Raw genomic sequence first — 22,949 nt, 5'->3', positions numbered from 1 at the left:
TGGTCCATCTGCCTGTTCTGCTACCAGTTCTGACTCTGGTAAATCTTCTCACCCTCCCGCACCTCTGACCTGTATCCCAGTTCTTGTATAAATAAAAATAAATCTTTAAAATAAAAGTTATATGCAGATTTTTGACAGGATGGAGGTCAACACCTCTGACTCCTGCAATGCTCAGGGTAAATTTAATTTAATAATTTAATTTAATAATTGAGTTTTTCTTTAATTTTCTTTTTTTAATTTTTATTGTTTTATTATTTAAAATTTATTTTTATATTCCCCTTACAATTACAACCCCCTTATTTTGACCCCAAGCCCTCCTTTCCCCGTCCCCCACCCCCATAGAGTGTCTCTGGTTCATAGTTGTTTGTTGATTTTGATATTTTCTTTCTTATAGTTATTCTTTTTCCCGGTCCCTTATTTAAGTTTTCTAGATTCCTGCTATGAGTGAGACCATCTAGTATTTTTCTTTCTGGCTTATTTCGCAGAGCATGATCCCTTCCAGCGCCATCCATGTTGCTGCAAATTGCATGTGTTTATCTTTTTTGAACGCTGAGTAATATTCCATGGTGTATATGTACCACATCTTCTTGATCCAGTCATCTATTTTTGCGCATTTGGGTTGTTTCCAAAGCTTAGCTATTATAAATAGTGCTGCTATAAACATAAGGGTGCAGGTGCTCTTTGGAATTGATGTTTCTTTTTAATCTACAAGCTTAAATTCACGTTTCTCTTACAAAGTCTCAAGTTAATTAGTATTCCCTATCCATTAAAACAAATAGGACCTGGGCCTCCCCGGTGGCGCAGCGGTTGAGCGCTGGGTTGCGAAGCTGCCCACAGCCTCTGCAGCGCCCATTCGATGCCGGGCTGCTCCCCGGCCACTGGAGGAGGGTCCACATGGCGCTCAGACCTCTCCTGCCACCCGCTGCTCCCCTCAGCAGTGTACTTCGGTCCTTCTGCCTGTTCTGCTCAGGGCTCTGGCTCTGGTGAATTCTCTCACCCTCCCCGGCTTATGACTGTACCCAGTGCTTGTATAAATAAATAAATAAATAAATAAATAAATAAATCTAAAAAAAAAAAAAACAAATAGGACCTTAGCCCACTTTAGCTTCCCTATGCATATCACTGCTTTATTAAAATAATGGAAAACAAGCCTATACTCCCTATACACAGCTACAAGTGGGAATATCTGTCCCATCATTGTTGAGTTCCTCTAGCCAACCTCTATTTCTCTTCTAAGTCATCTCTTCTTATCCACACTGCCTGACTATAGGAGTTTAAAACTGACAAAACTATAGGTTTTTATGTTGAGCCCAGCTTACAATTCTATCTTGGATGCCTTAATACAAGCACTCACGTTCAAAGAAATACTAGATGGTAAAGGGCTTCTGCAGAGACCCCACTAGGCTCAGAGAAATCATCAGAGTTCACTGAAAACGATCCAGGAAATGCAGATGTTTGCTGCCAGACTGTCCCATTTAAATGAGGCTTATGAAATTAACTAAACAACTGGATAGGAAAAAAACAATTCAATGAAATGCTATTGACTATCAGATGATTAGCATCAGAGCCTCAGTTTCCTCACCTCCAAAATTTTGGCAATTCTACTAAGCAAGTAACCAAAATAGTTTTTAAAAATAAGTTTACAAAGGGCTCTCCATATATATTAGCTTGTCTAATTTAATTTAATGTCAAGTGTTATATGAAAGCTTTCATAAATATAATACTGGGGTTCTCCTCGCTGTCAGGGAAGGAACAGCAAATCAGGGTTATTTATGAAGCATTTTCTTAGCTGGTGTAGAGAGTGAACATAAATTGGATTTCAAAATATAATTTAAAAAAAATTACTACAGCTATCAAATTTATCAGCATGCCAATTATCGTCACTGTGTACCACCTATAGTCAGTTTATTGATCCTAGGAGTGCTCGGGTAGTAGGAAATCTGACCTTGGATCAATACATGATGATAAGTCATTTTGAGACTCACTACTTTACCACTTAAGCTCTTGAAACTCTTACATAAGTGGGGAAGATTAAAAAAAAGCATTTACTGCATCTGAATCTCTTATCTTCCTTAACTACCTTCAACTTTTGATCTCCTTTCTACAGCGGAGGAAATAGGCTCTGAGACACAAAGGATCTTTCCTAAGGCCAACCAATTAGTAAGTGAAGGAAATAGACACAATGCTTCCATTTTATTTGATGAACATATTAATTAGAAATATAAATCCACTGCATCTTGAAAGGCAGAAACAAGATAAATTCAATCTCACGTCCCTATTCTAAGCTCATTCAGCATACATGTTTAGGGGCTTCTGTCTCACAATGCATAAATGATTTTTGGGGATCTCTCATGCTATTATTTCTCTATATTACTTTAGGAAATTGTTGTCAAGAGATGACTAGCGAAGAAGCTCCGCCATGTAATTAAATTTCTTTCCATCCTTCTTGGAAGCAAACAGGTTCTTCTTCCTTAAAGGCAACATTCTCCCTAAACTACCTAATTACTTGAAACTATCAAGTTCCATGAATTCATATCACCTTCTGAAGAACATCATTACTGAATGATCTGGCCTGAAAATTCACATAATGTGATGAGTCATGTTATAAAGCCATTCCTATAAATAGCAACTTGTGAAAATATATATAGCTCTTTAGCATAACATTATCAAACTAAGGAGAAAGCAGAGAAAGGAAGGGAAAGTGCAAATTCCTTGAAGAAATCCCTTGTTCCAACAAGAAAGCTTTCCACAAATGCAACTAAAAAAGCAGAAAAACCTCAAAAAACAGCAGGGCCCTTATTTGCCACTGACAGTTACAGATGCCAATTGTAGAAGCAGAAACTGAATTACTAATTTTAGTTTTTAATATTTGAATCACCTAAGAGAAATGGATAGGGAGAGGTGAAATTACTGCAGCCATTTTTTTTCTATTATGAATCAGGTTTTTTTTTTTTTAGACTGAATCTGATTTTTTTATTTTTATTTTTTAATTATTATTTTTTAATTTTATATATTTTTACATCATTTTTCATTTTTGCACAATGTATGCATTTTCATCTTAGTTATAGTCCCCATTTTTCAGGAAGCAGAAATGGATGAAATTTCTAATGGTGATCCTTTTATTTTATGCCAAAATTAAAAAACAGGGTCACTGAAAATGGTGCATCAGTTTGAGTTCAGATTAAGCATCTTAAGTAGTACAAACTATCGATCATCTTTCCATTTACTGTTGTGCTCCCCCTTCATACTATAACTCGACAAAATCATGTCAGAATCTTATTTGAAGGGCTAGAAAAGGGCTTTTTCAAAAAAATCTCAAAATGAATATCAGTTTTCCAAATATTAAAAGCATGGCATTGCAGAAGACTGTAAATTGCTGTGAGGTCTCATTCTCAGTGAATGCCTTCAGCAGTTACAAAATTGGGGGAATGGGGGGTGGGGAGGAACTTGAGGGAAGGGAGTGAAGAGAGAAGGGAGTGAAGGGGAGAGTGGGCAGGATTCCAGAGAGGAAGAATCATGTAGGAGCTGAGGACTCTAGAGAACAGGGGTGTGTGTGTGTGTGTGTGTGTGTGTGTGTGTGTGTGTGTAGGGGGTAAGGGGTGTGTGTGTGTGTGTGTGTGTGTAAGGGGGTAAGGAGGAGAACCCCAAAGAGGACAGAACATAGGTGCTGGGTGGTGGGGGAGGGAGGGCAAAGGAAGAACAGGGTTACGGGGAGGAAGGAGGAAAAAGAAAAAAGTAAAACACTTGAGAGAACTAGTCTAAGAAACAAAGGAGGGATGGCATTCAAATGCAAAAGACAGTTCAAAGGCAAACCCACTTTCAGAAGAATTCTCAAAATACTGGATAAGTAAAGCAAAAAACCCTGCAGACTTCTGAAACATGCTATTCAAACCTTAAATAAGCATGCAAGTAATAGTAATCATTAAAGATCAGAAACTATCTTCTTACCAGGCAAGATAGATCTGGCTAACAGAACTTAAAATTTATTTTTTTTAATAAGTCTTCCTTTTCTCAGGGCTACATGCCACATTTTAAAAAAAGGCAATCAAACATGCTTTTGAAAAATAAGCATAATTCTTACATTCGTACATTTTTATTTTTTATTGTGGCAAAATATGCTAACACAACTTTTACCATTTTAATCATTTTTAAGTGTATAATCCAGTGGCATTAAGTATGCTTACAGTGTTGTTCAACCATCACGACTATTTATTTACAAAACTTTTTCATCATCTCACAGAAACTCTACCCATTGAACAATAACTTCCCACTTACCTCTCTCCCCCCAGCCTCTGGTAACCTCTGTTCTTCTTTCTGTCTCTATAGATTTAGCCTGTTCTAGGTAAGTGGAATCATAAAATATAAGCATGGCTTACATGAATATTTGAGACAACCTAAAAGTCCAACAAAAGGGGAATGGGGATTTTAAAAAATGGTATAGTTGTGTGGTAGAACACTTTTATAGCAACAAAAATTAACTAGCTTTATCTACATTATCAATATAAACTACTCACAATGTTTACCAAATATAGTTTTATTCTAGTACAGTATACTATATATGTGAATGTTGAAAGAAAAAAATCATTTATGGTCTTCTACATCTGAGTGCACTTATAAACATAGATTGGAAAAATATGTACCAACTTCAGAAGAGCAATTACCTCTGAGAATGGGAAGGAAATGAGATTGGAAAGGGTACAAAGAGGTCGCTGTAATGTTTGCAACTTTAAAAAAAAAACATAAATAAAATATGCAAAATGTTAACAATTGTTAAATCACTTGGTGAATATCTGGATAGTGGGGTGTAATAGTCTGTCCTTTTCTGTTTGAAATCTTTAAGTTTATTTTTTATTTTATATGTATTTTATATCACTCTTCCTTTTTGTATAATGTATGCTTTCTTAAATCTTCAAGTTTAAAAAAGGAACTAGTTAATATTTTAGAAAGATAGAAAATAAGGCAACACATGTGCTTTGAAAAGGGAGATGGGTTAATATAGGCCAATTATAGCTTTTATTCAACCAGGAAACTTAATTGGCTCCTTTATAAAAAAATTTTAAATTACAAATGAATATACACTCATATAATCTTTGGAAAAGATATTCATAAAGAAAGCTAATCAACGTGAGTGTTATTATGGCACTTGAACCTGCTTCAGTCTGATATAATTCATATATTTTTTAAAGTAAATCATTTTGAAAATGTCTATTCTTATGAGTTAAAAAATACACTCAACTAATTCATATCATGGTTGATCACTACTGCTGTAGCACATTGAAACCTGGAAGAGCAAATACATACACCCAAGAAAACAAAACTCACAGCTAAGGTCCAGATCCCTCCTTTTACATGTCAAGGAAGGCAAAATTTATATAAATTACTTAAAATAACCAAGACTGAACAGTGTTATTGATAACATGGGATAACTGGAAATAAATCTTGTCATAGATTTTGTTAGTCTGAGTCAATTATGGCCATCTCACTGTAAGGAAATTAGGTTGCTATTAATCATGAAAAATATGAAGACTATCAAAAACATAGGAAAAATTTCTGAAGCAGAGGTAAATAAAAGGTACAAAAATTATACAAACAAAGATTATTATGTAAATATGGGTACATATGTATAAAATAGGAGAGGAACAGAAATATTAGTTATATTTTGGTAATAGACATTTTTATATTTCATTTTCTTTTTATCCCTGTTAAATAATTTAACCAGTGTTTAAAAATGATTAATCTATATATTACAAAGGAATTTGTTAAACTATATCCCTCTGTCATAGCTATAGCCCACAGAAACTTTTGGGTGTATTTTTTTTCCCTGTCAGATCTCTCCAGTTTCACTACTTTAAAATTACTAATCAAAAGTCAGAAATTCTGTGGCAAATGTTGTTGGGATACTTAAGCAAGAGAAGCACTCCTTCTGCTTTAACTTCTGCCTCTAGATCTGATAAGACTTTATCAGGAGAGTTCCATTCTCTGTGATCCACTCACTGACAACATGACCCTGGGCAAGTCACTGAACCTCTCTAACCTTTGTGTCCCTCAACTCCTAATTTTTTGAATTTATGAAATTCTCCAGAGAACTGAAATGCTTGAAGATTCAGTTCCAACCCTGGAACAAACCCCTAACTTCCTACCTCCTTAATCCTTAGGAAAATAGTGCCTAGCATTGAATTCTGCCTTGCCAGGGGCAGTCAAACCTGTAAGAAGAAATTATATCCCTAAAGATAAATAGCACTAGTTTCCCAAGAAAAAAATTATTATTTATTGAATACCAGTGCATCTAGCACTGCACCAAGCACTTTATATACTGTCTCTATATAGACTATATATAGTCTATATATATAGATCTTCTGGGGTCCCACCACAGACCCACAGAATTCCTGGAGACAGCAGGAAAATCTGCATCGTAACACATTTCCTAACTGATTGCTAAACACACAAGTTTGAAAACCAAAGGTCCGAGGTCAGTGTTTTTCAAACGATTAATGACAAATCCTTAGTGGGTTGTGTTCTACATTTCAAAAAATAAAGTGGGCCTCCCTCCTGGCACAGGGGTTAAACACAGCGCTATCAAGCTACTGCCAGCCACTACAGCATGAGTTCCACCCCCAGCTGGCCAGGGAGCAGCCCACGTGGTGTAGCAGCCCTCTCCAGCCTAGCCTGCCTCGCACCCCTCAGCAGTGTATTTCGGTATATCTGCCTGTTCTGCTCCCCACTCTCTCTGGTGAATCCTCTCATCCCCCCGCACCTTTGGCTTACATCCCAGTTCTTGTATGCATAAATAAATAAATCTTTAAAATAAAATAAAATAAAAAATAAAGTGGAAAGTATCAGAGGTAGGTATTGTTTCTGCAAAATTTATCGGTTATATATTGTGTATGGACTAGGTCACAATAAAAAATTATTTCTTACGAATGGTCTGAAAAGCACTAGTTAGGCATTAAAGACAGAATAATGCGCAAGGAGGGTAGAATTTAAATACAAAAGCAAGCAAGAAGGAAGAGAAAATATAACTTAAGCTCCACAAGTATTTAGAGAAATAAGAAAATTTAAAACTCTGATCATCTACAGTAATAAAGGGAATTAAAGTACAGGCAATTTGCCCCAAAAGCCAATAACTTTAGTCAATAACTTAAATATTCTATCTCCATTTTTTGTTTCTCGTAGCTAATAACAAGTAGAAAGGACAAATAACTCAAGCTTCAGTAATCCCTAAACCAGATGGGGTGGAAGCTAGAAAAACATGAGAGCAGAAAGGAGGAAGAAGTTTTAGTTAATTCATAATCGAATTCCAATCCCTAGATAACCAAAAGTAACCATCCATTAAAACCTTCCAGTCTCTCCTTGCTCGCGACGCTCAAATAATACATTCAGGGCCCCACCAAGCAACACAACCAATCAGTTCCTAATACTCCAAATATTTATTAAGTCATCCCTTGCTTTCTCCCTTTGTTAAACACCAGATCACGAAATTCACGGGAAACAGGTCACGACTGTACCCCTGGGTGACGTGAAGACACCCAGATTGCCACGCAGCAGCCGGCTGACTGCGCGCCTCCGTTTCTCCACTCCAAGGCGGGAAAAGCAGGGCGCTGGGTCCTGAGGTCCCCAGGAGATGAACGTCCCGCTCAGCGGTGGAAGAGGCGCTTCCCCTGGGGCTTCGGGCCCAGAAGGCTTCGCCTCAGCAGAGGGGCGGAGGTGGGGGGGGGGTCGCGATACACTCAGGCGCGAGCGCGCGCACACACACACACGCACACGCACACACATGCCAAACGCCACGGAACCCCAAGAGTCTATCACGGGGCGTGGAGGGGGGCGTGGGGAGCGCGAGTAGAGCGGCAGCAATACCTTCTGAAACCTCTCCTCACAATCCCGGCCCGCGAAGCCACCCGTCCAACCCCGCCGCTCCGAGTCCACAGAAAGAGCGGCCAGATCTGGAATTCACGTGCTGGAAAAGCGGAATGGACAGCCAAGCTGCAAACTTACCTTCGTGGCCGCTCGCTGTCCTGACCCCAGAGTCAATGGTAGGCCGCCGCGACGGCGCAGCCGCCTGAGGGGTTGGCCCGGGCCTACGCCGGCCGGAAAGAACCGGGCTCCTCAGTGGGCAGGTTCTCGCCTGAGACAAGCTAAGCGAGACGGAGGATTAAATGGGGTCGACTTGTAAACCGAAGAGGGCAGCCACTGACCCTGACTGGCACGCGCTTGGATTGGCTGATTCTCGTGTGGTTTCAAAGCAGGCTCTTCTGTGATTGGCCAGGAAGTCAAGCGGGAACTTGCAGGTGGTGGTAGGGGGCGGGGGGAAAGAAAGTTGTTGCCCAGGCAACAGGGACGCAGACCTCGCCACAATAACCAGCTAGCCGGGAACAGACCCAGGTGAGGAAATCCTTAACTTTAGCTGGGGAGAGATGGGGTTCTCAGGTACCGTGGCCTTCAGACAATCTAGGGAGAACTCTAGATCCTGGCGATTCTGAAAGATACCCCCCAAATCCCCAAATTGTTGAGCGAATTGATCCAAGTCCTAAATTCCCCTGCCCTAGAAGCTGACACATCCTTAACCAAAATAGGGCAATTGTATCACATAGAGGATGGATACTGATCAACGGTCAAAATGAACATGTGGAAGCTTCCCAGTGCCTTTCGACTCATACACACTTATAGGTGTAACGCTAATTTAAGAGTGAAAACTGTTTTTTTATTGGTAGATCTATCTGAGTGCTCCACGTTGGGACAGTCACAATAGCCTCTAGTTGCCACATACAGGCATGATTTACCCTGGACCAGTATGGCTTGGTTGGGATATATTTTTTAGGGGGTATACGTCTTCAGACTTGGGGGGGGGGAATTGGCTTGTGTCACTGGTACGTGAACAATGTCCTGTGTGTGGGAATGTGAACGCTGTGGCCTAAAGGTTCCAACGGACAACGTTGGTCAGATCCGTTGAGGGCTAAGAAGCAGTCAGACCAGACCGCTTTCAGTGGGCAGGAGCGTGGTGTTCAGAGACTATTTGTACTACTTGTACCTACCAATATTACTACTTGCCAAAAGCTGGTTGGAAGACTGTTCTAAGTGGTTGGACTGTCCCTGAGAAAAGGTAAGAAACTGTGTCCAAAAAGCGAAATCTGAGTGAGGGTAGAATGCCAAGTTTGATCAGAGAGGTAGGGGTCATTTTTCCTAAGAGATTACTTTTGTGAGGACAATTCAGAACAGAGACTTTCCTAAGGAAATGAGGAAAGCAGGTCTATTAACTTGGGGGGAAAATTCCCAAGAACTGAAAGAAAACTTGCTGCCTCAACTCCTTCTTAGATTGAGGTGGTGTATAAGAATGAGACAAAGTATTGACAAGTGTATTTATTAAATTTGGCTAAAATAAAGAATAATAGAGGAAACATTAAATCAAAAGAAATTCATTTCCTGAATCCCTTTGAGTTTATGAACAATTCCAGGTACTTTCAAAAACTACCTTCCATTAAATACATTTTAAGTTTGTAAGCTCTGTAAAGTCCCCATAGTTACTTAAGACCTTGTACATTTAAAGACAGTGGGAAAAGACCTAGAAAAAGGAATCATTTTTGCTGTTGTAAAGACAAGGTCAAAATGAATTTTTTTAATAGACCGGGTATCATTGAGGAAAATAATTGTCAAGAAATGTAAAAAAAAAAGGCCAGTATATTATAATCTGGACATAGGCAGTGATGTTTACTTTTGGTTTTGTGAAGAATTTCAACACAGAAATTACTAAATAATTTATATAATACTAAATAATTTATATAATACTAATAAACTACTATGCAAATGAAGTTGCAGGAGAGATGCCAAATTTACTTAAGAAAATAAATGGATTTTGAATACTTTGAAATGATTCAGCTATAAATAGTATTTTACATAGGAAATGTATTTATCTAGTAACTTAAATAGGTTCCTCAAATAAACTAATTCGGTGCTTCCTTTATTGTCCTGATTTTATTTAGTATGTATACATGGATTAATAAAATATAATTTATTTTTGAATTGTCTGGAATTCAGAGTTTTCACTAATTTAACCTAGACTTGTCCTCAATTAAAGTCAAAGAGCCATCCCTATTGACACAGTGGATGCAGGCATATAAATAGAAAGCATGAATTCATCATCCCTCATATCTAGAATCTGACATAATCACAGGTTACTTCAGTGCGCTGTGTCTGGAGCCATCATGGTTGAGCTTGGTGAATTGGCAACTGGCTTGAATGTTTTGGTAATGGACTGGTTCTGACATGTCTTTCTCTCCAGTTCATTGTGGCTAGCACAAAGAGAGATTCCCCCAATCACACCTCTGTCTCTAAAAACCCTAAGGTCAGTGAGGGAAAACCAAACCTGCTATCTAGAAAATGTTGCCACTGGAACTGGCCTAGCAAAAGTAGAAAAAACAAAAACAAAAGGCCTACAAAATTTGTTTTCTACATAGCCAAATCTCAAATAAAAGATTTAGTAATACATTTTGTTTTCAGTAAAATTCCTGCTTAAATTTCCCTCTGTATATATTTATTTTGGATCTATTTAAGTGGCAATGCCTGATTTAAAAATAAGCAGTGTGGCTCCAGAATTCTTTTTTTTTTTTTAATATCTATACTATACTACTTGAGTAACCTGGGCAAAAAGGATTCATTCCAAGGTATAAAGATGGGGGACTAAAGGGTTTCTAATAATCAGTTCAGTTTTTAACAAAACAGAATACTTGAGAGAATAATAGAAGGGAAGAACAGTAAATTAGACATGGGGTTATATCTTGAAAGAACTTGATGGCCCAATTCAAGATGAAATTTTTGTATATCAAATTTATAAATGAAAGTCCTACAAATAACGCTGCATAGTTCACAATAAGGCACCTTGCTTTAGTATTTTATAATGTAATATGTTTGTGTCAAATGAACTTTAATATGATTTTAATAAAGATTAATGAATTTTTCCTAATTTGTTGGACTGCTAAAGGAGCTAGTAGAATCTTTATTTCCATTGAATTTAGAATTTTTTTCCCAAAAATTCACATTACTCTTTGATACTTTCAACTATTTAATGATTATAAAATATTTGTGATTCCTTTGTTTCCCAAAATGCAATACCAAAAGAATTGCCATGATTTTTAAATTTTGTGTTTACAGATTACTATCACAGTTGATATGGTAAAAATTATTCTTGCTGAAGTGCCAATTTTTTCATATGTCTACTTCAATTTAGCTAAGTGTGAACCTATGCCTTATTATGCCAGCATAATTTGGAATTTGAGAAGTCCAGTTCCTAATATGCATTAAATATAGTGTCACTGTAAGTTATTGCGAATGATTTGTTTACCAAATATACTCAAATATAAACATTCCAAGGAGTGGCATCCCCTTCAAAGTAGTCACTTTGGGAGGCTATCTAATGCTGTTAGTATTGCTCAAATTACTTTGGAAACTATTTTAGAATTGCCTTGAGGCCTATATAGCACATTCTTTTGAATATCTTTAAAGCAAATCTTCACATTTTGAAAGCAGATGTGATATCTAGATATATCTACAAATCACTTGGAGACAAATCTGAGGTGTAATCAAGTGGAGTGATACCATAATGATACCTATTTTCTTGGTGATACATATGAAGGCAATTCTAAAATATTTTGAGCATTCATAGTATAATTTATGACAGTATATAACCTTCTGAGGTGATGACTGTGAAATGCAACATTCATATGAATTTAATCATGCCTCATTCAGTATTCATCAACTGCTATGTGCCAGCTCTAGTTATTGAAGACATTCAGCCTACCAGGATAGCGTCCCACTGCCCACACTGCCCACACTGCCCTGCCTCTCACCAAATGAGAATCAGGGTAAAACTCCTTCCTACCTGGTGAGGATTTAGAGTTAATCTGCTCTCCCCAAATACAGAATCCAGTGCACCCACTGACCCACAACCTTTCTTCATAACTTCCACTGTGGCTACCCAGATGACATGAAAAAGCCTTTGATGTAGTGCCTGGTTCACTCTTCCAGCTGTTACCTATTCTGAACCTTCATCTAACTGCCAACTCTCTTACAATCCTCAAGAAGTGGACTGTGCTTCCCAAACCCCTACTGATGGATTAGAATCCTAAAATGGCTTCCCTGAAAACAAGAGTATTCAACCTGAATCATTTGCTCATGTGCTGAAACTCCCACTGCCATATCTCTGCCAAGTAGATGTGACTGCATGAATAGCAATTCTGATTGCTACCTTAGCCACTGCATTTGGGACATCCAAATAGCCTTCTTTTAGGTTAAATTTAATGGCTCTAGTTTATTTCCCTCTCATCAACCTACCATACATAAGCCTTATAATCAAGTGCCTGTGGGTACTGGCACTATGTGCCAGATAATAATGATATTTTTCTATATAACCTTTCATATTTTAGCAAACTCTTTTACCTTCATTGCATATGTCCATCACAACAATTCTGTAAGGTAGATAATGCTGGAATAATAAAACAATTTCTGCTATATATTTTTATATATATTTAAGTCTAATTATTTATATGCTCTCAACTCAAAATGATGATTATATCATTGCATCTGATATCTGTATTCACTTTCCCTTTTCATAGCCAAAGGTAAAAAATATTTCAAAAAACTTGTTTTTAATGTTAAGTAAATATTTAATGAACATGTAATCAACTAGGACTTTTAAAATATAAACAGGAGCCTCTTTGTTTAATTTAATCTGTCAATTATTCATTTCCATAGCAGACTACTAGACCATACTGTGAAAGAAGATTGTTTTATCACCTCTTATTTCACCTTTTTCAATTTAATGAGTTTCCAGTGTAATGAGTTTTATCATTAACTTATTCCACATCATTATTAGAAGTGATATTCATGCCCAGCAAAATTAAACTTTTAAAGAGCCAATAATAAATAATATATGTTGACTACTTACTATGTGCCAGAGTTCCAAGTTCTTTTATATGTATGAAGCTACTGAATCATTGTAATAACCCTATGAGATAGCTCTTTCATTGTCCCCATTTTACAGATAAGGAAAATGAGGTGCAGGGATCCCCTGCTTTTTATTTTATTTTTTTAAATTATTTATTTATTTATACAAGCACTGGGTACAGTCAGAAGCGCGGGAGGGTGAGAGAATTCACCAGAGCCAGAGCAGGTAGCAGAACAGGCAGAAGGACCGAGGTACACTGCTGAGGGGAGCAGTGGGTGGCAGGGGAGGTCTGCGCGCCATGTGGGACCCTCGCCTGGTGGCCGGGGATCGAGGCAGTGCTGCAGAGGCTGCAGGCAGGTTCGCACCTGAGCGCTCAACCACTGCGCCACCGGGGAGGCCCTCCCCTGCTTTTTAAAACTTCAACTTGTGCCAATTGATTTTGCAAAAGACCTACATTAGTACCTGTCTTTGCTAACCAAAATAAATGAGAAGAGGATTTCCACCAAAAGGTGAAAAGCAAACATATTGTCCAGTGTTGGTTTCACAGCAGTTATTCTAGAGGCAGGGCCAACCTCCTTCCCTTGGAACTACACTATACAGGTTGTACAATTATCTTTTACATTTACTTTACAATAGTGTGATTTTAGCTTTTATGTGTTATTTGGTAGGTTATTTTTTGATCTAAGGTTATACGTTTATATTTTCCATATAATTTAATAGTGATTGCTTCTTCACTTTACACCATTTTGATTTACAAAAGGTTTCATAGGAATGCTCTACTTTGGATATTGGGGGAAATCTATATAGAGAGTTTAAATGATTTGCCCAAAATCACAGGGCTAGAAAGTAAATGATAGCTACAAATGGAGGCAGTATAACTTGAGAAGTCTTACTTTTAACCACTGTGACATACTGCCTCTATGTTAGATGTACAGGGCAATTTAACATTTGTTCCATACCCTTGACATCTCCGATAGGCATTAAGATCAGTTTTCTATTTAAATAAGAAAGTCAAAGCAATAGTAAAACATAATAATAAAACAGAAGATTTGTAAAATACCATCTGCATGCAGATTGATTTTGACAGGTGACAGTTCCAGCTCACATGTGAGAATCTCTCTATAGTGCTGTCCTAGGCACAATGCAAAAATTTTAGAGGATCACTTTATAAAAGCATTACAGAAATGTTTCTTGCAAATTAATTTAATAAAATAATGTTTCAAAAATACCAGAAACATAAAAAATATTACATATATATTATACTTTTTCATTGAGGTAATGTTGGTTTACAGCACTGCTTTTGTTTTAGCGGTTATAGGTTCCTACCTCAACAAGTGTATGTTTTCGCACCATGCCTACCACCAAAATTCCAATGATCCTCCACCACGCTCCATTGGGTCCCTCTGCTTCCACCCTCACCCCCTTCCCTTCAGCCACAATTTTGCAGTAGGCGAAATAAGTCTGAAGGAGAAAATATTATTTATGCCCAAATCACTAATAATAGGCCTAATTTTACAGCCTTTTTAAAAAGTTATTCATTAAAGTGTGATACTGCTAAGATTTTTAAAGATCCTGAATTCCTGCTCCAAATATTACTGTCAAAATTATTTAAAAGACTGATGTCTGGATAGTAGGACTTCAAGTAGTTGTGATTTTATTATTTATATGTTTAATATATTACTTCCTAATGTTTCCACAATAGGTGTATCTATTATCATTATATAACCAGAAAAAAACCAATTCCTTTATTTTGTATGAACTTTCATTAAAGTCAGTGAACCAGCCCATTAGAGTTCTCAAGTGACAATATAATGCATAACATCATCAGGGTTAATTAAGAACTAAAATAAAGCAGACGGTATTGGGCAAGCCTAAGGTAAAAGTGTGCAATGAGTGAAGTTCCTTGAGACATACCCTCCAATAAGTATCCTTTGCATTTCAAAAAATGTAATATATAACCTAGACAGCATACATGAGAGAGGTTAGAAAAAAGGTCTTCTGCAAAAGTATGTTTCCAAACAATGATGTACATTCGAATGATACTGACAATCACTTTTTGTAGAGGTAGAACTTAAAAATCTGCTATTTAAACTAACCTCCCAAGTGATTCTTAAGCACACTAAAACTTGAAAACTACTGTAGTAGGTGTAAAATAAATGCTTGTTAGATTGAGGATGAAATTTTAATAAAGCAAGTTGAGTGTTTGAGTTGACTTGCTGCCCCCAGATCTCTGAGTTAGCAAAATACATACATCTGAAGGTATTTACAATGATTCTCAAGGAAGAGTAAGAGATATAGTTACCCTTCCAAGAGTTTGAGTTACACCATTTAGCTTTTATGAAACACGTTGGTACCTGTTTTCACTAACCAAAAGAAATCAAGAGGATTTTCTCTTTTATCACAAAAAGTGGAAAACAAACATAGTTCGCTGAATTGGTTTGCTACAAGCATTATGCAGGCAGCCCACACCCCCAAGCAGTGAGAGAGGCACGGCCAAACTCCTCCTTGGAGTTTGGTATAACTACTTTACACAGGTTGTACGTTTATAATAACTTCTACTTTTACTATGTGTTAGTACAACTTTAGGTTTTATGTGCTGTTTGGTATGATCTTTGACAATGCTCAACAAAAAAAATTCCATGTAAATTAATGGGAATTGCTTCTTCACTTTACACCATTTTGACCTATAAAAGATTTCATAGGAATACTCTATTTTCAGGTGGCAGTGGGAATTTGTAACAGAGTGATCTAAGAAAAGAAGGGAGACGACAGAAAAAAATGCATGTCTTAGAATGGAAAAACTAAAATATGTCTTTCTGATCTTCTTTCTCAGAATATGGATTCTGAAAGCATGGATTCTGAAAATACAGAAACTGAAAATATGGAAACTGAAAATACTGAACCTGAAAACATGGAAGTTGAAACTGTTTCTTCAGTTTCTGCTCTACAAGCCCTTTCTAAGCTGCTTTATCCTGAAGAGGAGGATTTTGAGTTCGGACAGGTGGTCATATCTTTACAAATGAACTGTTCTGTTCACACGAAGTTGTGAAACTGTACTTGAACAACTTGTTCCAACCTTGCTGTGGGAGCAGGGTTGTGTCATCTGATACATTCACAGGAGGTTGCAGGGCTGATTATGCATGAGAGCATAACCTCTAGTACATTTCTAGCAAACATAATTATATTTTTTTCTAAACTACCTGAGCAGTGAATAGGAAAATAGTTCCGTAACTATGGTAGCAATAGCCGCATTTCAAAATGTTTGTCATTTATATTTATGACTAGAGAATGCTTGACAACCATTGCAAAGAGCTGTAGCTAGGATTTTAAGCATAGACAATATTTCTATAAAACAAATTACTCCAATTAGACAGTATTAATTAGACCCCCCAAATTCAGTTCCCTTAATTGTTTTTATTTGTCTACACATGAAAGCAGAACAGAAAATATTTTGAACCAAATAATGGGACAAATTAGCTTCAACCTACTAAAATTGCTTCTGGGTACATGCTCAGATAGAGCATGGTGGAATCTAATTAGTTGAATAGCATTTGGGGTCAGGACCAGTAATCCAGGGAGGCTCGCAAACAACAAGATGGCCTTTGTTTTGGATGGGAGAGTTCCCTGAAGTGACCTTCATCTATTCCATGGTCACTGCCAGTATTCCCAGAATAATCAAAATCCTTTCATGTAATCCCCTGCTCTCCAGTCTCTTATACCTTAGATGTAAGTGAATCTTGGCTATCAGACTACCTATGTAGAGGCAAACTAAATTTGGGAAAGAGATATTATCATGATCTAGTAAAATATATAGCTTTGATTTAAATTATTTTTTGTTATTATTATAACCAGTTTACCATGAACATACATATCAGTTGATCCTCCCATTTTGACAAGTATAACTTGAGTCAGCAGCAAATTCAGATGGACATTGGGTTTCTATCCCACCCTCACTCTTACCTCCTGGAAGAGTTTGATGGAACAGGACAGAATCAAAATTTAAAATGGAAATAAAATCGGTAGAGAGGGAAAACTGAGTGAGCTTTGAGCCAGGACCAAAACTTAAAAATTTTAATGTGGTAAAATTATTAGTAGAGGCCAAGCCAATAAAGAAAAAAATCAGTACATTAATAGGAGCTTTAAATACTTCCATCAAACACGTTACCGGAAAAAATTCAGAAGCATTGTGTCAGTGAATTCGGGAAGTCAAGTTCATTTTTGCTACCTTTAACTGAAATAAAATGATAATTTTCAGGTGGCTACATCCTGGGAAACGTAGTGTATTTGAGAACTAGTGATCTTGAAAAAGAGAAGCGGAAGTTGTAACTGGAGCAGAGTCAAAGATTAGGATTTACCTGGTTACAAACCCTTTTCCTTTTGATGTTTGTCAATGGAGATATTTATTTGCATCTAATGGTGTTTCTAGGGTAAAAATGAGTGCTTCTGAGAACAGAGAGCCTGGGATCATTTTACCAAATTGTACAATTTATAGAGGAAAATTACTGTAATAATGTATAATTCTGTATATCTGGGTTATAAGCAATTTTGAGATAATTGGTCATTCAGACACCACAGTACAGATATCGTTAGAGGATGTAGAATTGGAGTATCAAAACAGTGGGAGAATAATTAATGTTACTAATGAACTATTAAATTTTCCAGGAGAGAAACAGCTTCCCATTTTTTAACGTGTATTAATCTTAGGAACTGTGGAATGATTACAGAGTAATGTGTTTTTAAACATATACTTTTTAAAAACAATATTTAAAACTGGTGCATACACATTGGTTCATTTATCCTGTCCCCACTGTGAATTGTTAAGAATCTGGAAGATTGGAAAGAGAGTATGTCTGTGTTTTTTAAATTCATAAGGGGATCTTAAAACCTGTGGGAAATAAGGTTTACCACTCATCACAGACATTGCAACAGGATGTTCTAACTCTTTTACATATTGCAAAGTGGCATGAATTGCAATGATAAATTGCTTAGGTAATTGAATGCGGATTCATGGTACAGCTCAAATGATATTGGTATAGAAAACAATTGCCAGATGGTTTTTAGTGTTTTTATTGTTCCGATCCATCTTTTCACTTGAAATTTTTATTTTCAATCATTTATTTTCATTAAGTTAATAAACTGAAACTTCCTTCTGTTCTAATACACTGATCCAATAGTTACTGTGCATGGAGAGTATATTTTGGTCAGGAATTTTCAAGGTTTTATTTCTACAGGTTTTAATTTTCCATAGAAAGAGGTATCTGACAAAACAATAGGCCAACGGGTTCCAAGAATTGCTTTCCCCTGCTTGACTATTAGTAGTCTGCTGATTAATAATTTAAGAAAAGCACACAAGTTTATAATGACCTTAGTGATTAAAAAATGCTGTAACACCTTCACCCCGGACACAGCAGTTTTGAAGAACCTTTGGAAAAAGAATAGTCATTGTCTCAGAAAAAGTTTAGATGTTACAGGTTAACTTCTGATTTATAGTTGTAGGAATAGTTTAGCATCACATAGATACAGGTGGGCTTTTCCACTAGCTTTCAAAGATAGACACTATTTCTCTTACCCAAACACGACACCCTAACTTTTGTATAAGTCTGAGTCCTGGAAGGTCAAGGGCAGGGTTCTGAGAAAGGAGAGCTAGAAGTGCTAGTTTGCCAAAATCCAAGGAGATAAGAATTTTTTTTTATTTCCAACAGTAGAGTGAATTGGAGCTGTAGAGTCTGACATGAACAAGAACAATTAGTAAAAATTGGGATTTTCTTGAAATATTAAAGAACCCCTTAGAGGGCTCGCCACTATACTAATGGTGTCATATGTGTTATACTAGTTGAAAAAAGGAAGACTATTCTTATACAGGTGAGACAGGGGCAGTCCTGTCTTGATATTATGTCTGTGCAGAAGATGGTAAAATGAACTTGTATATGCATGAATGCGAAAGTGTATCAGCATGTTTTTGACACCATTAATTTGGGATTATTGATTAAATCCATTAGTTCAGTGTCATGAGGTGGTAGGATGGAGACAATTTTCATACAATGGAAAGAAGTAAAAGCTGTTATCAGGACTTCTGAATGAGTCATTTGATGTCTAAATACATAGACACTAGTGGTTTCTTTTAAAAAAATAAAGATTTATTTATGCATACAAGAACTGGGGTATAGGCCAAAGGTATCGGGGGTGAGAGGATTCACCAGAGACAGAGTAGGGAATAGAACAGGCAGACTGAAATACACTGCCGAGGGGGGCAGCAGGTGAGACAGGAGAGGTCTGTTGGGCCATGTGGGTAGCTCCCTGGCGGCCTGAGCTCAAACTTGTGCTGCAGAGGCTGCGTATAGCTTCACAGTGCTGTGCTTAACCCCTTGCACCACCAGGGAGGCCCGGTTTCTTTTTATTTCTATAAAACTTTCCCGTATTTCTATCTCCCATCTAACTATCACTAGACACTGCCAAAATGCAAAGATGTCAATGATCTTATACTAACACTTGGTTTTAGCCTTCAAGGAGATGAATGTGGTTCCTTCCCCTATCCCCAATGATACATGACTCACTGGGCTGGAATTGGGGATTTACTCTGATCAAAGATCAATTCTGCTAGTTATGATCATTCTGCTAGTCATGGTTCCAATAAACTAGAATAAATAATTTTGGATGTTCTCCTAGCATTTTGGCCTATACATTTCACAGAGTTGGACATTTTACAAATCTTTAAAAATATAAAAATGTAAAAGGCCCTAATTCTGCTAGTTATGATCAACTTAAACCAAATGCTTTGTAGAAGTACAAGGAAGACACATTCAAAATAATATTTAATATAATGTTATATAACAATGATGGATAATTAAACTGGAAAGTCCTATGAGCTTTTTAGATGGGAAACTTATCAAATTGAAAATATCACTGGTGATATAAGTCATACAAATACTAATCACAGAATGTTGAACTTTTTTTCTTCTTCTCCAGCCAAACTGTTCATCTGCCATCGGAGCAATGGGTCCTGGCAATATTGGGCCGCCAAAAACAGAAATGCTCAAAGGTAAGTTATTTAATAAAACATATAGATCTATACAATCAATATGTTTTCTTTGGAAACAAACCATAGGTAGAGTATAACTAAGACTAGCACTTATTAAAGCTCATCTTAATTGTGGAAATGATGGGCAATCATTTACATATAAAGATGCTGTTTTTACTCTACTGTTGCAGGTAAGTTGTTTCTCTAGTAATGGAAATGAATTTGCCTTGAATTGTTCACAGTTGGGAGTATATTTCCTGAGATAGAAGACCAAGAAAGTTATGTGTGGTTAGATAAGTTTTTATTATTGAGGGTCTAGTTACCAAGATGCTTAGCTTTTTCACCTTCTACCCTGCTATATTCTGGCAATTTCATAGAATTCATTCAATAAATATTTAATGAGAGTCTATTATGCACCAGGCAATATAATCAGCTCTGAGGCTATGACAGAGATCAAAAGAAAAAGGACCCTTGCCCCCATTGAACTAATAGTCTTTGGGATAATACAATAAAACAAGTAATTACATAAGTAATCTTACATTGAAATGCTTATGGGGTGACTTATAAAGTCATGGTTCCAATAAACTAGAATAAATAATTTTGGATGTTCTTCTAGCATTTTGGCCTATACATTTCACAGAGTTGGACATCTTATAAATCTTTAAAAATATAAAAATATAAAAGGCCCTAATTCTGCTAGTTATGATCAACTTACCAGAGGATGGGCAGGGAAAGGAAATGAAATAAGTTCCTTCATCAATTTAGCTCACTGTAAAAGATTTTATCTGGAAAAATGTATAAAATAATGACTAAAATGAGATCCAAGGGGGTGATTTTATAATTTCAGTTATTATTGCTCTATATACACAAGAGTCTATTTGCCTTATTCAAAAGATATTCCCTCCATGGAAGACTAGTTCAAATTTGGATATATTTCTATGCTGCCTGTATTTCTGATAATGTAGGCCTAATAATCTCTTAATTCTGAGAACAGTAAGTGATATGTCATATTCTATATACAAATCTATAATTAATATTTCCAAGCCCATGCTAGATAGAAGCAGATAATTTCAAAAGAATTGGTAGAATTGAAAATCTGGCAATCAAGTGCATTTCTGGGGATGCTGAAATGGACTAAAAAAAATGTGGGTCTCTATCTACTTCTCCAATAGCTGGAACAAATATAAACTGGGTTTTTCAATACCTGGCTACTTTTAAGGATGACGTGTAGAATGGTCCTATATAAAGGACAAGTGATAGAGATTTTCTTTAAAGCTCATGTAATTAGTAGTATTCTTTAAAAATTATATCATGATTGCATGAAAAAATTATCAAAGTACTTTTATATAATAAAACACAATGTGAGATAAGATACTTCTATCTAGGTCAGATTCATTGCTTGATTTGCTCTTTTATATAAATATATTTTACCTATGACCTTATATGTTTCTGGAAAATATATAATAGTTCTTCACATATATATGTTGTATAGTACAATTTTCTGTATAATATATAATTTGACATTAAATATTTATACATTATGTCATCATATATGTGTGTGTATATATATGTATATAAAGAAAAGATGTACATCGGAATGCTAACATTATGTCCAAGCAGTTGGATTATAGATTATTTATTTTCTTCTTTTTGCTTCTCTTTTCCTTATTTTCTGCAATTATTACTACAATTATACACTATCTTGGTTGTATAGCAATTTAAAAAAATTGAATCAGTTGTTACTAATTTAGCTTTTTTAGACCAAAACAATAGTGATTACAAATAGAAATATTTTACTTCAGTGATACCCAAACTGAGGAGGATAAAAGAGCAGGAGCAATTTTGAGGGAGAAAACAGGCACCAGCTTCAGCTTTATCTTCCTTTTCTTCACAGTCATCCCTCAAACAAGTGATGGAAATAGAGAGAACATCTGGAATGCCAATGAGGTTCCAGAAGGGGCAGAGCATGGTGACATGTGGGATGCTAGAGAAATACCAGAGTAAGTCAAATGAAGCCAGGAATGTGTTTAGGGATTTAAGTTAGATGTCTCATCTGATACCATTCTCTTTTTGACAAGATTCATAAAGTAACTTCTATCATACAAAAGATAAAAATACAGTGACACACAGAAGGCATGGGTAATTGATGATTTTTTTCCTTCTAGAGCTAAAAGAAATAATAAAACAAAACAGCTTCCCTTCAGTTATGATCTTACAAAAAGTGAAAAATACAGTCATTTCCATTATAAATTTATATTTAATGTCAGTTGTATAACGTGGAACTAACAATGGATAAAAAACCAGCCCATTCAACTATAAGCATTCATAAAAACTAAATTATTATATCATGTTTATGTGTCAAAGACCTGCCTTTAATAACTTAATATTCTACAGTCTTGGTAAAAGACTTTCTCCCTCCAATTATCAGCTATTACTTGGGAATTAATTTATTATTTCTTTTAGGATTATGTTTAGTACATTTTGCAAGCAGGGATGAAGCTTCACTTTGTAGCCTTTTTAACAGGAACTGTAAATACGAAATTTAGAATTAGCATCATAAAAAGCCTTTCTGATAATATAAATCATTTGTACTTTTAAGGTATTACAGTATGTTTGCATATATAATTGAAATTAATGGTTAAATACACTGAACTTTGAATAATTTGTATTTCGAAATAAAATCTTGATTGAATAGCTTGAAAAACAAAGGCCATATTTACTAAATTATATTTTATAAATACTTAAAACCTTCTATGGCAAGTCATCTGACAACTTTTCTAATTCTGACTATAAAACTGTGTCCAAGGTTTTTTATTATTTAAAAAAACTCTATGTTTCTATCTCCTGCGTCAGTTCTGAAAATAGAAGCAGTGGGAGACTGCAGATAATTAACTGAAAAAAGTATCCAGCTTTCAAATAAACAATGTCAAAAACCCATAAACCTCAAAAAAAATCAAAGGGAATTTGAAAAACATTTTTTGTCTACAGCTTAAGAAT

At 36.1% G+C, this 22,949-nt stretch overlaps 2 protein-coding genes across 3 annotated transcripts in view; one reads left to right on the top strand and one right to left on the bottom strand.

Moving 5' to 3' along the window:
• The window catches only part of NUP62CL (nucleoporin 62 C-terminal like), a 76,138-nt gene extending 68,006 nt beyond the window's left edge, over positions 1-8,132 (bottom strand). Inside the window, exon 1 of the mRNA XM_037512115.2 lies at positions 7,993-8,132. The gene's annotated coding sequence lies outside the window, so the exon portion shown is untranslated. The remainder of the gene's footprint in view (positions 1-7,992) is intronic.
• Positions 8,133-8,296: 164 nt separating this feature from the next.
• The window catches only part of DNAAF6 (dynein axonemal assembly factor 6), a 33,639-nt gene continuing 18,986 nt past the window's right edge, over positions 8,297-22,949 (top strand). Inside the window, exons 1-4 of one of the 2 annotated variants that reach the window (XM_037512119.2) lie at positions 8,297-8,379; positions 15,768-15,935; positions 19,901-19,973; positions 21,847-21,952. In XM_037512119.2, the coding sequence (XP_037368016.1) occupies positions 15,771-15,935; positions 19,901-19,973; positions 21,847-21,952 (344 nt within the window). In that variant the 5' untranslated portion in view covers positions 8,297-8,379; positions 15,768-15,770. Of the gene's footprint in view, positions 8,380-8,866; positions 9,098-15,767; positions 15,936-19,900; positions 19,974-21,846; positions 21,953-22,949 lie in introns of those variants that run through there. The other variant, XM_037512120.2, reaches the window with a different exon arrangement.

The sequence above is a fragment of the Talpa occidentalis genome, unplaced genomic scaffold, assembly GCF_014898055.3.
Source record: "Talpa occidentalis isolate TD23 unplaced genomic scaffold, MPIMG_talOcc4v2.1 talOcc4.15, whole genome shotgun sequence".
Taxonomy (NCBI): Eukaryota; Metazoa; Chordata; class Mammalia; order Eulipotyphla; family Talpidae; genus Talpa; species Talpa occidentalis.
The sequence above is the reverse complement of the archived record's forward strand: the minus strand, read 5'-3'. Positions and strand labels throughout refer to the sequence as shown.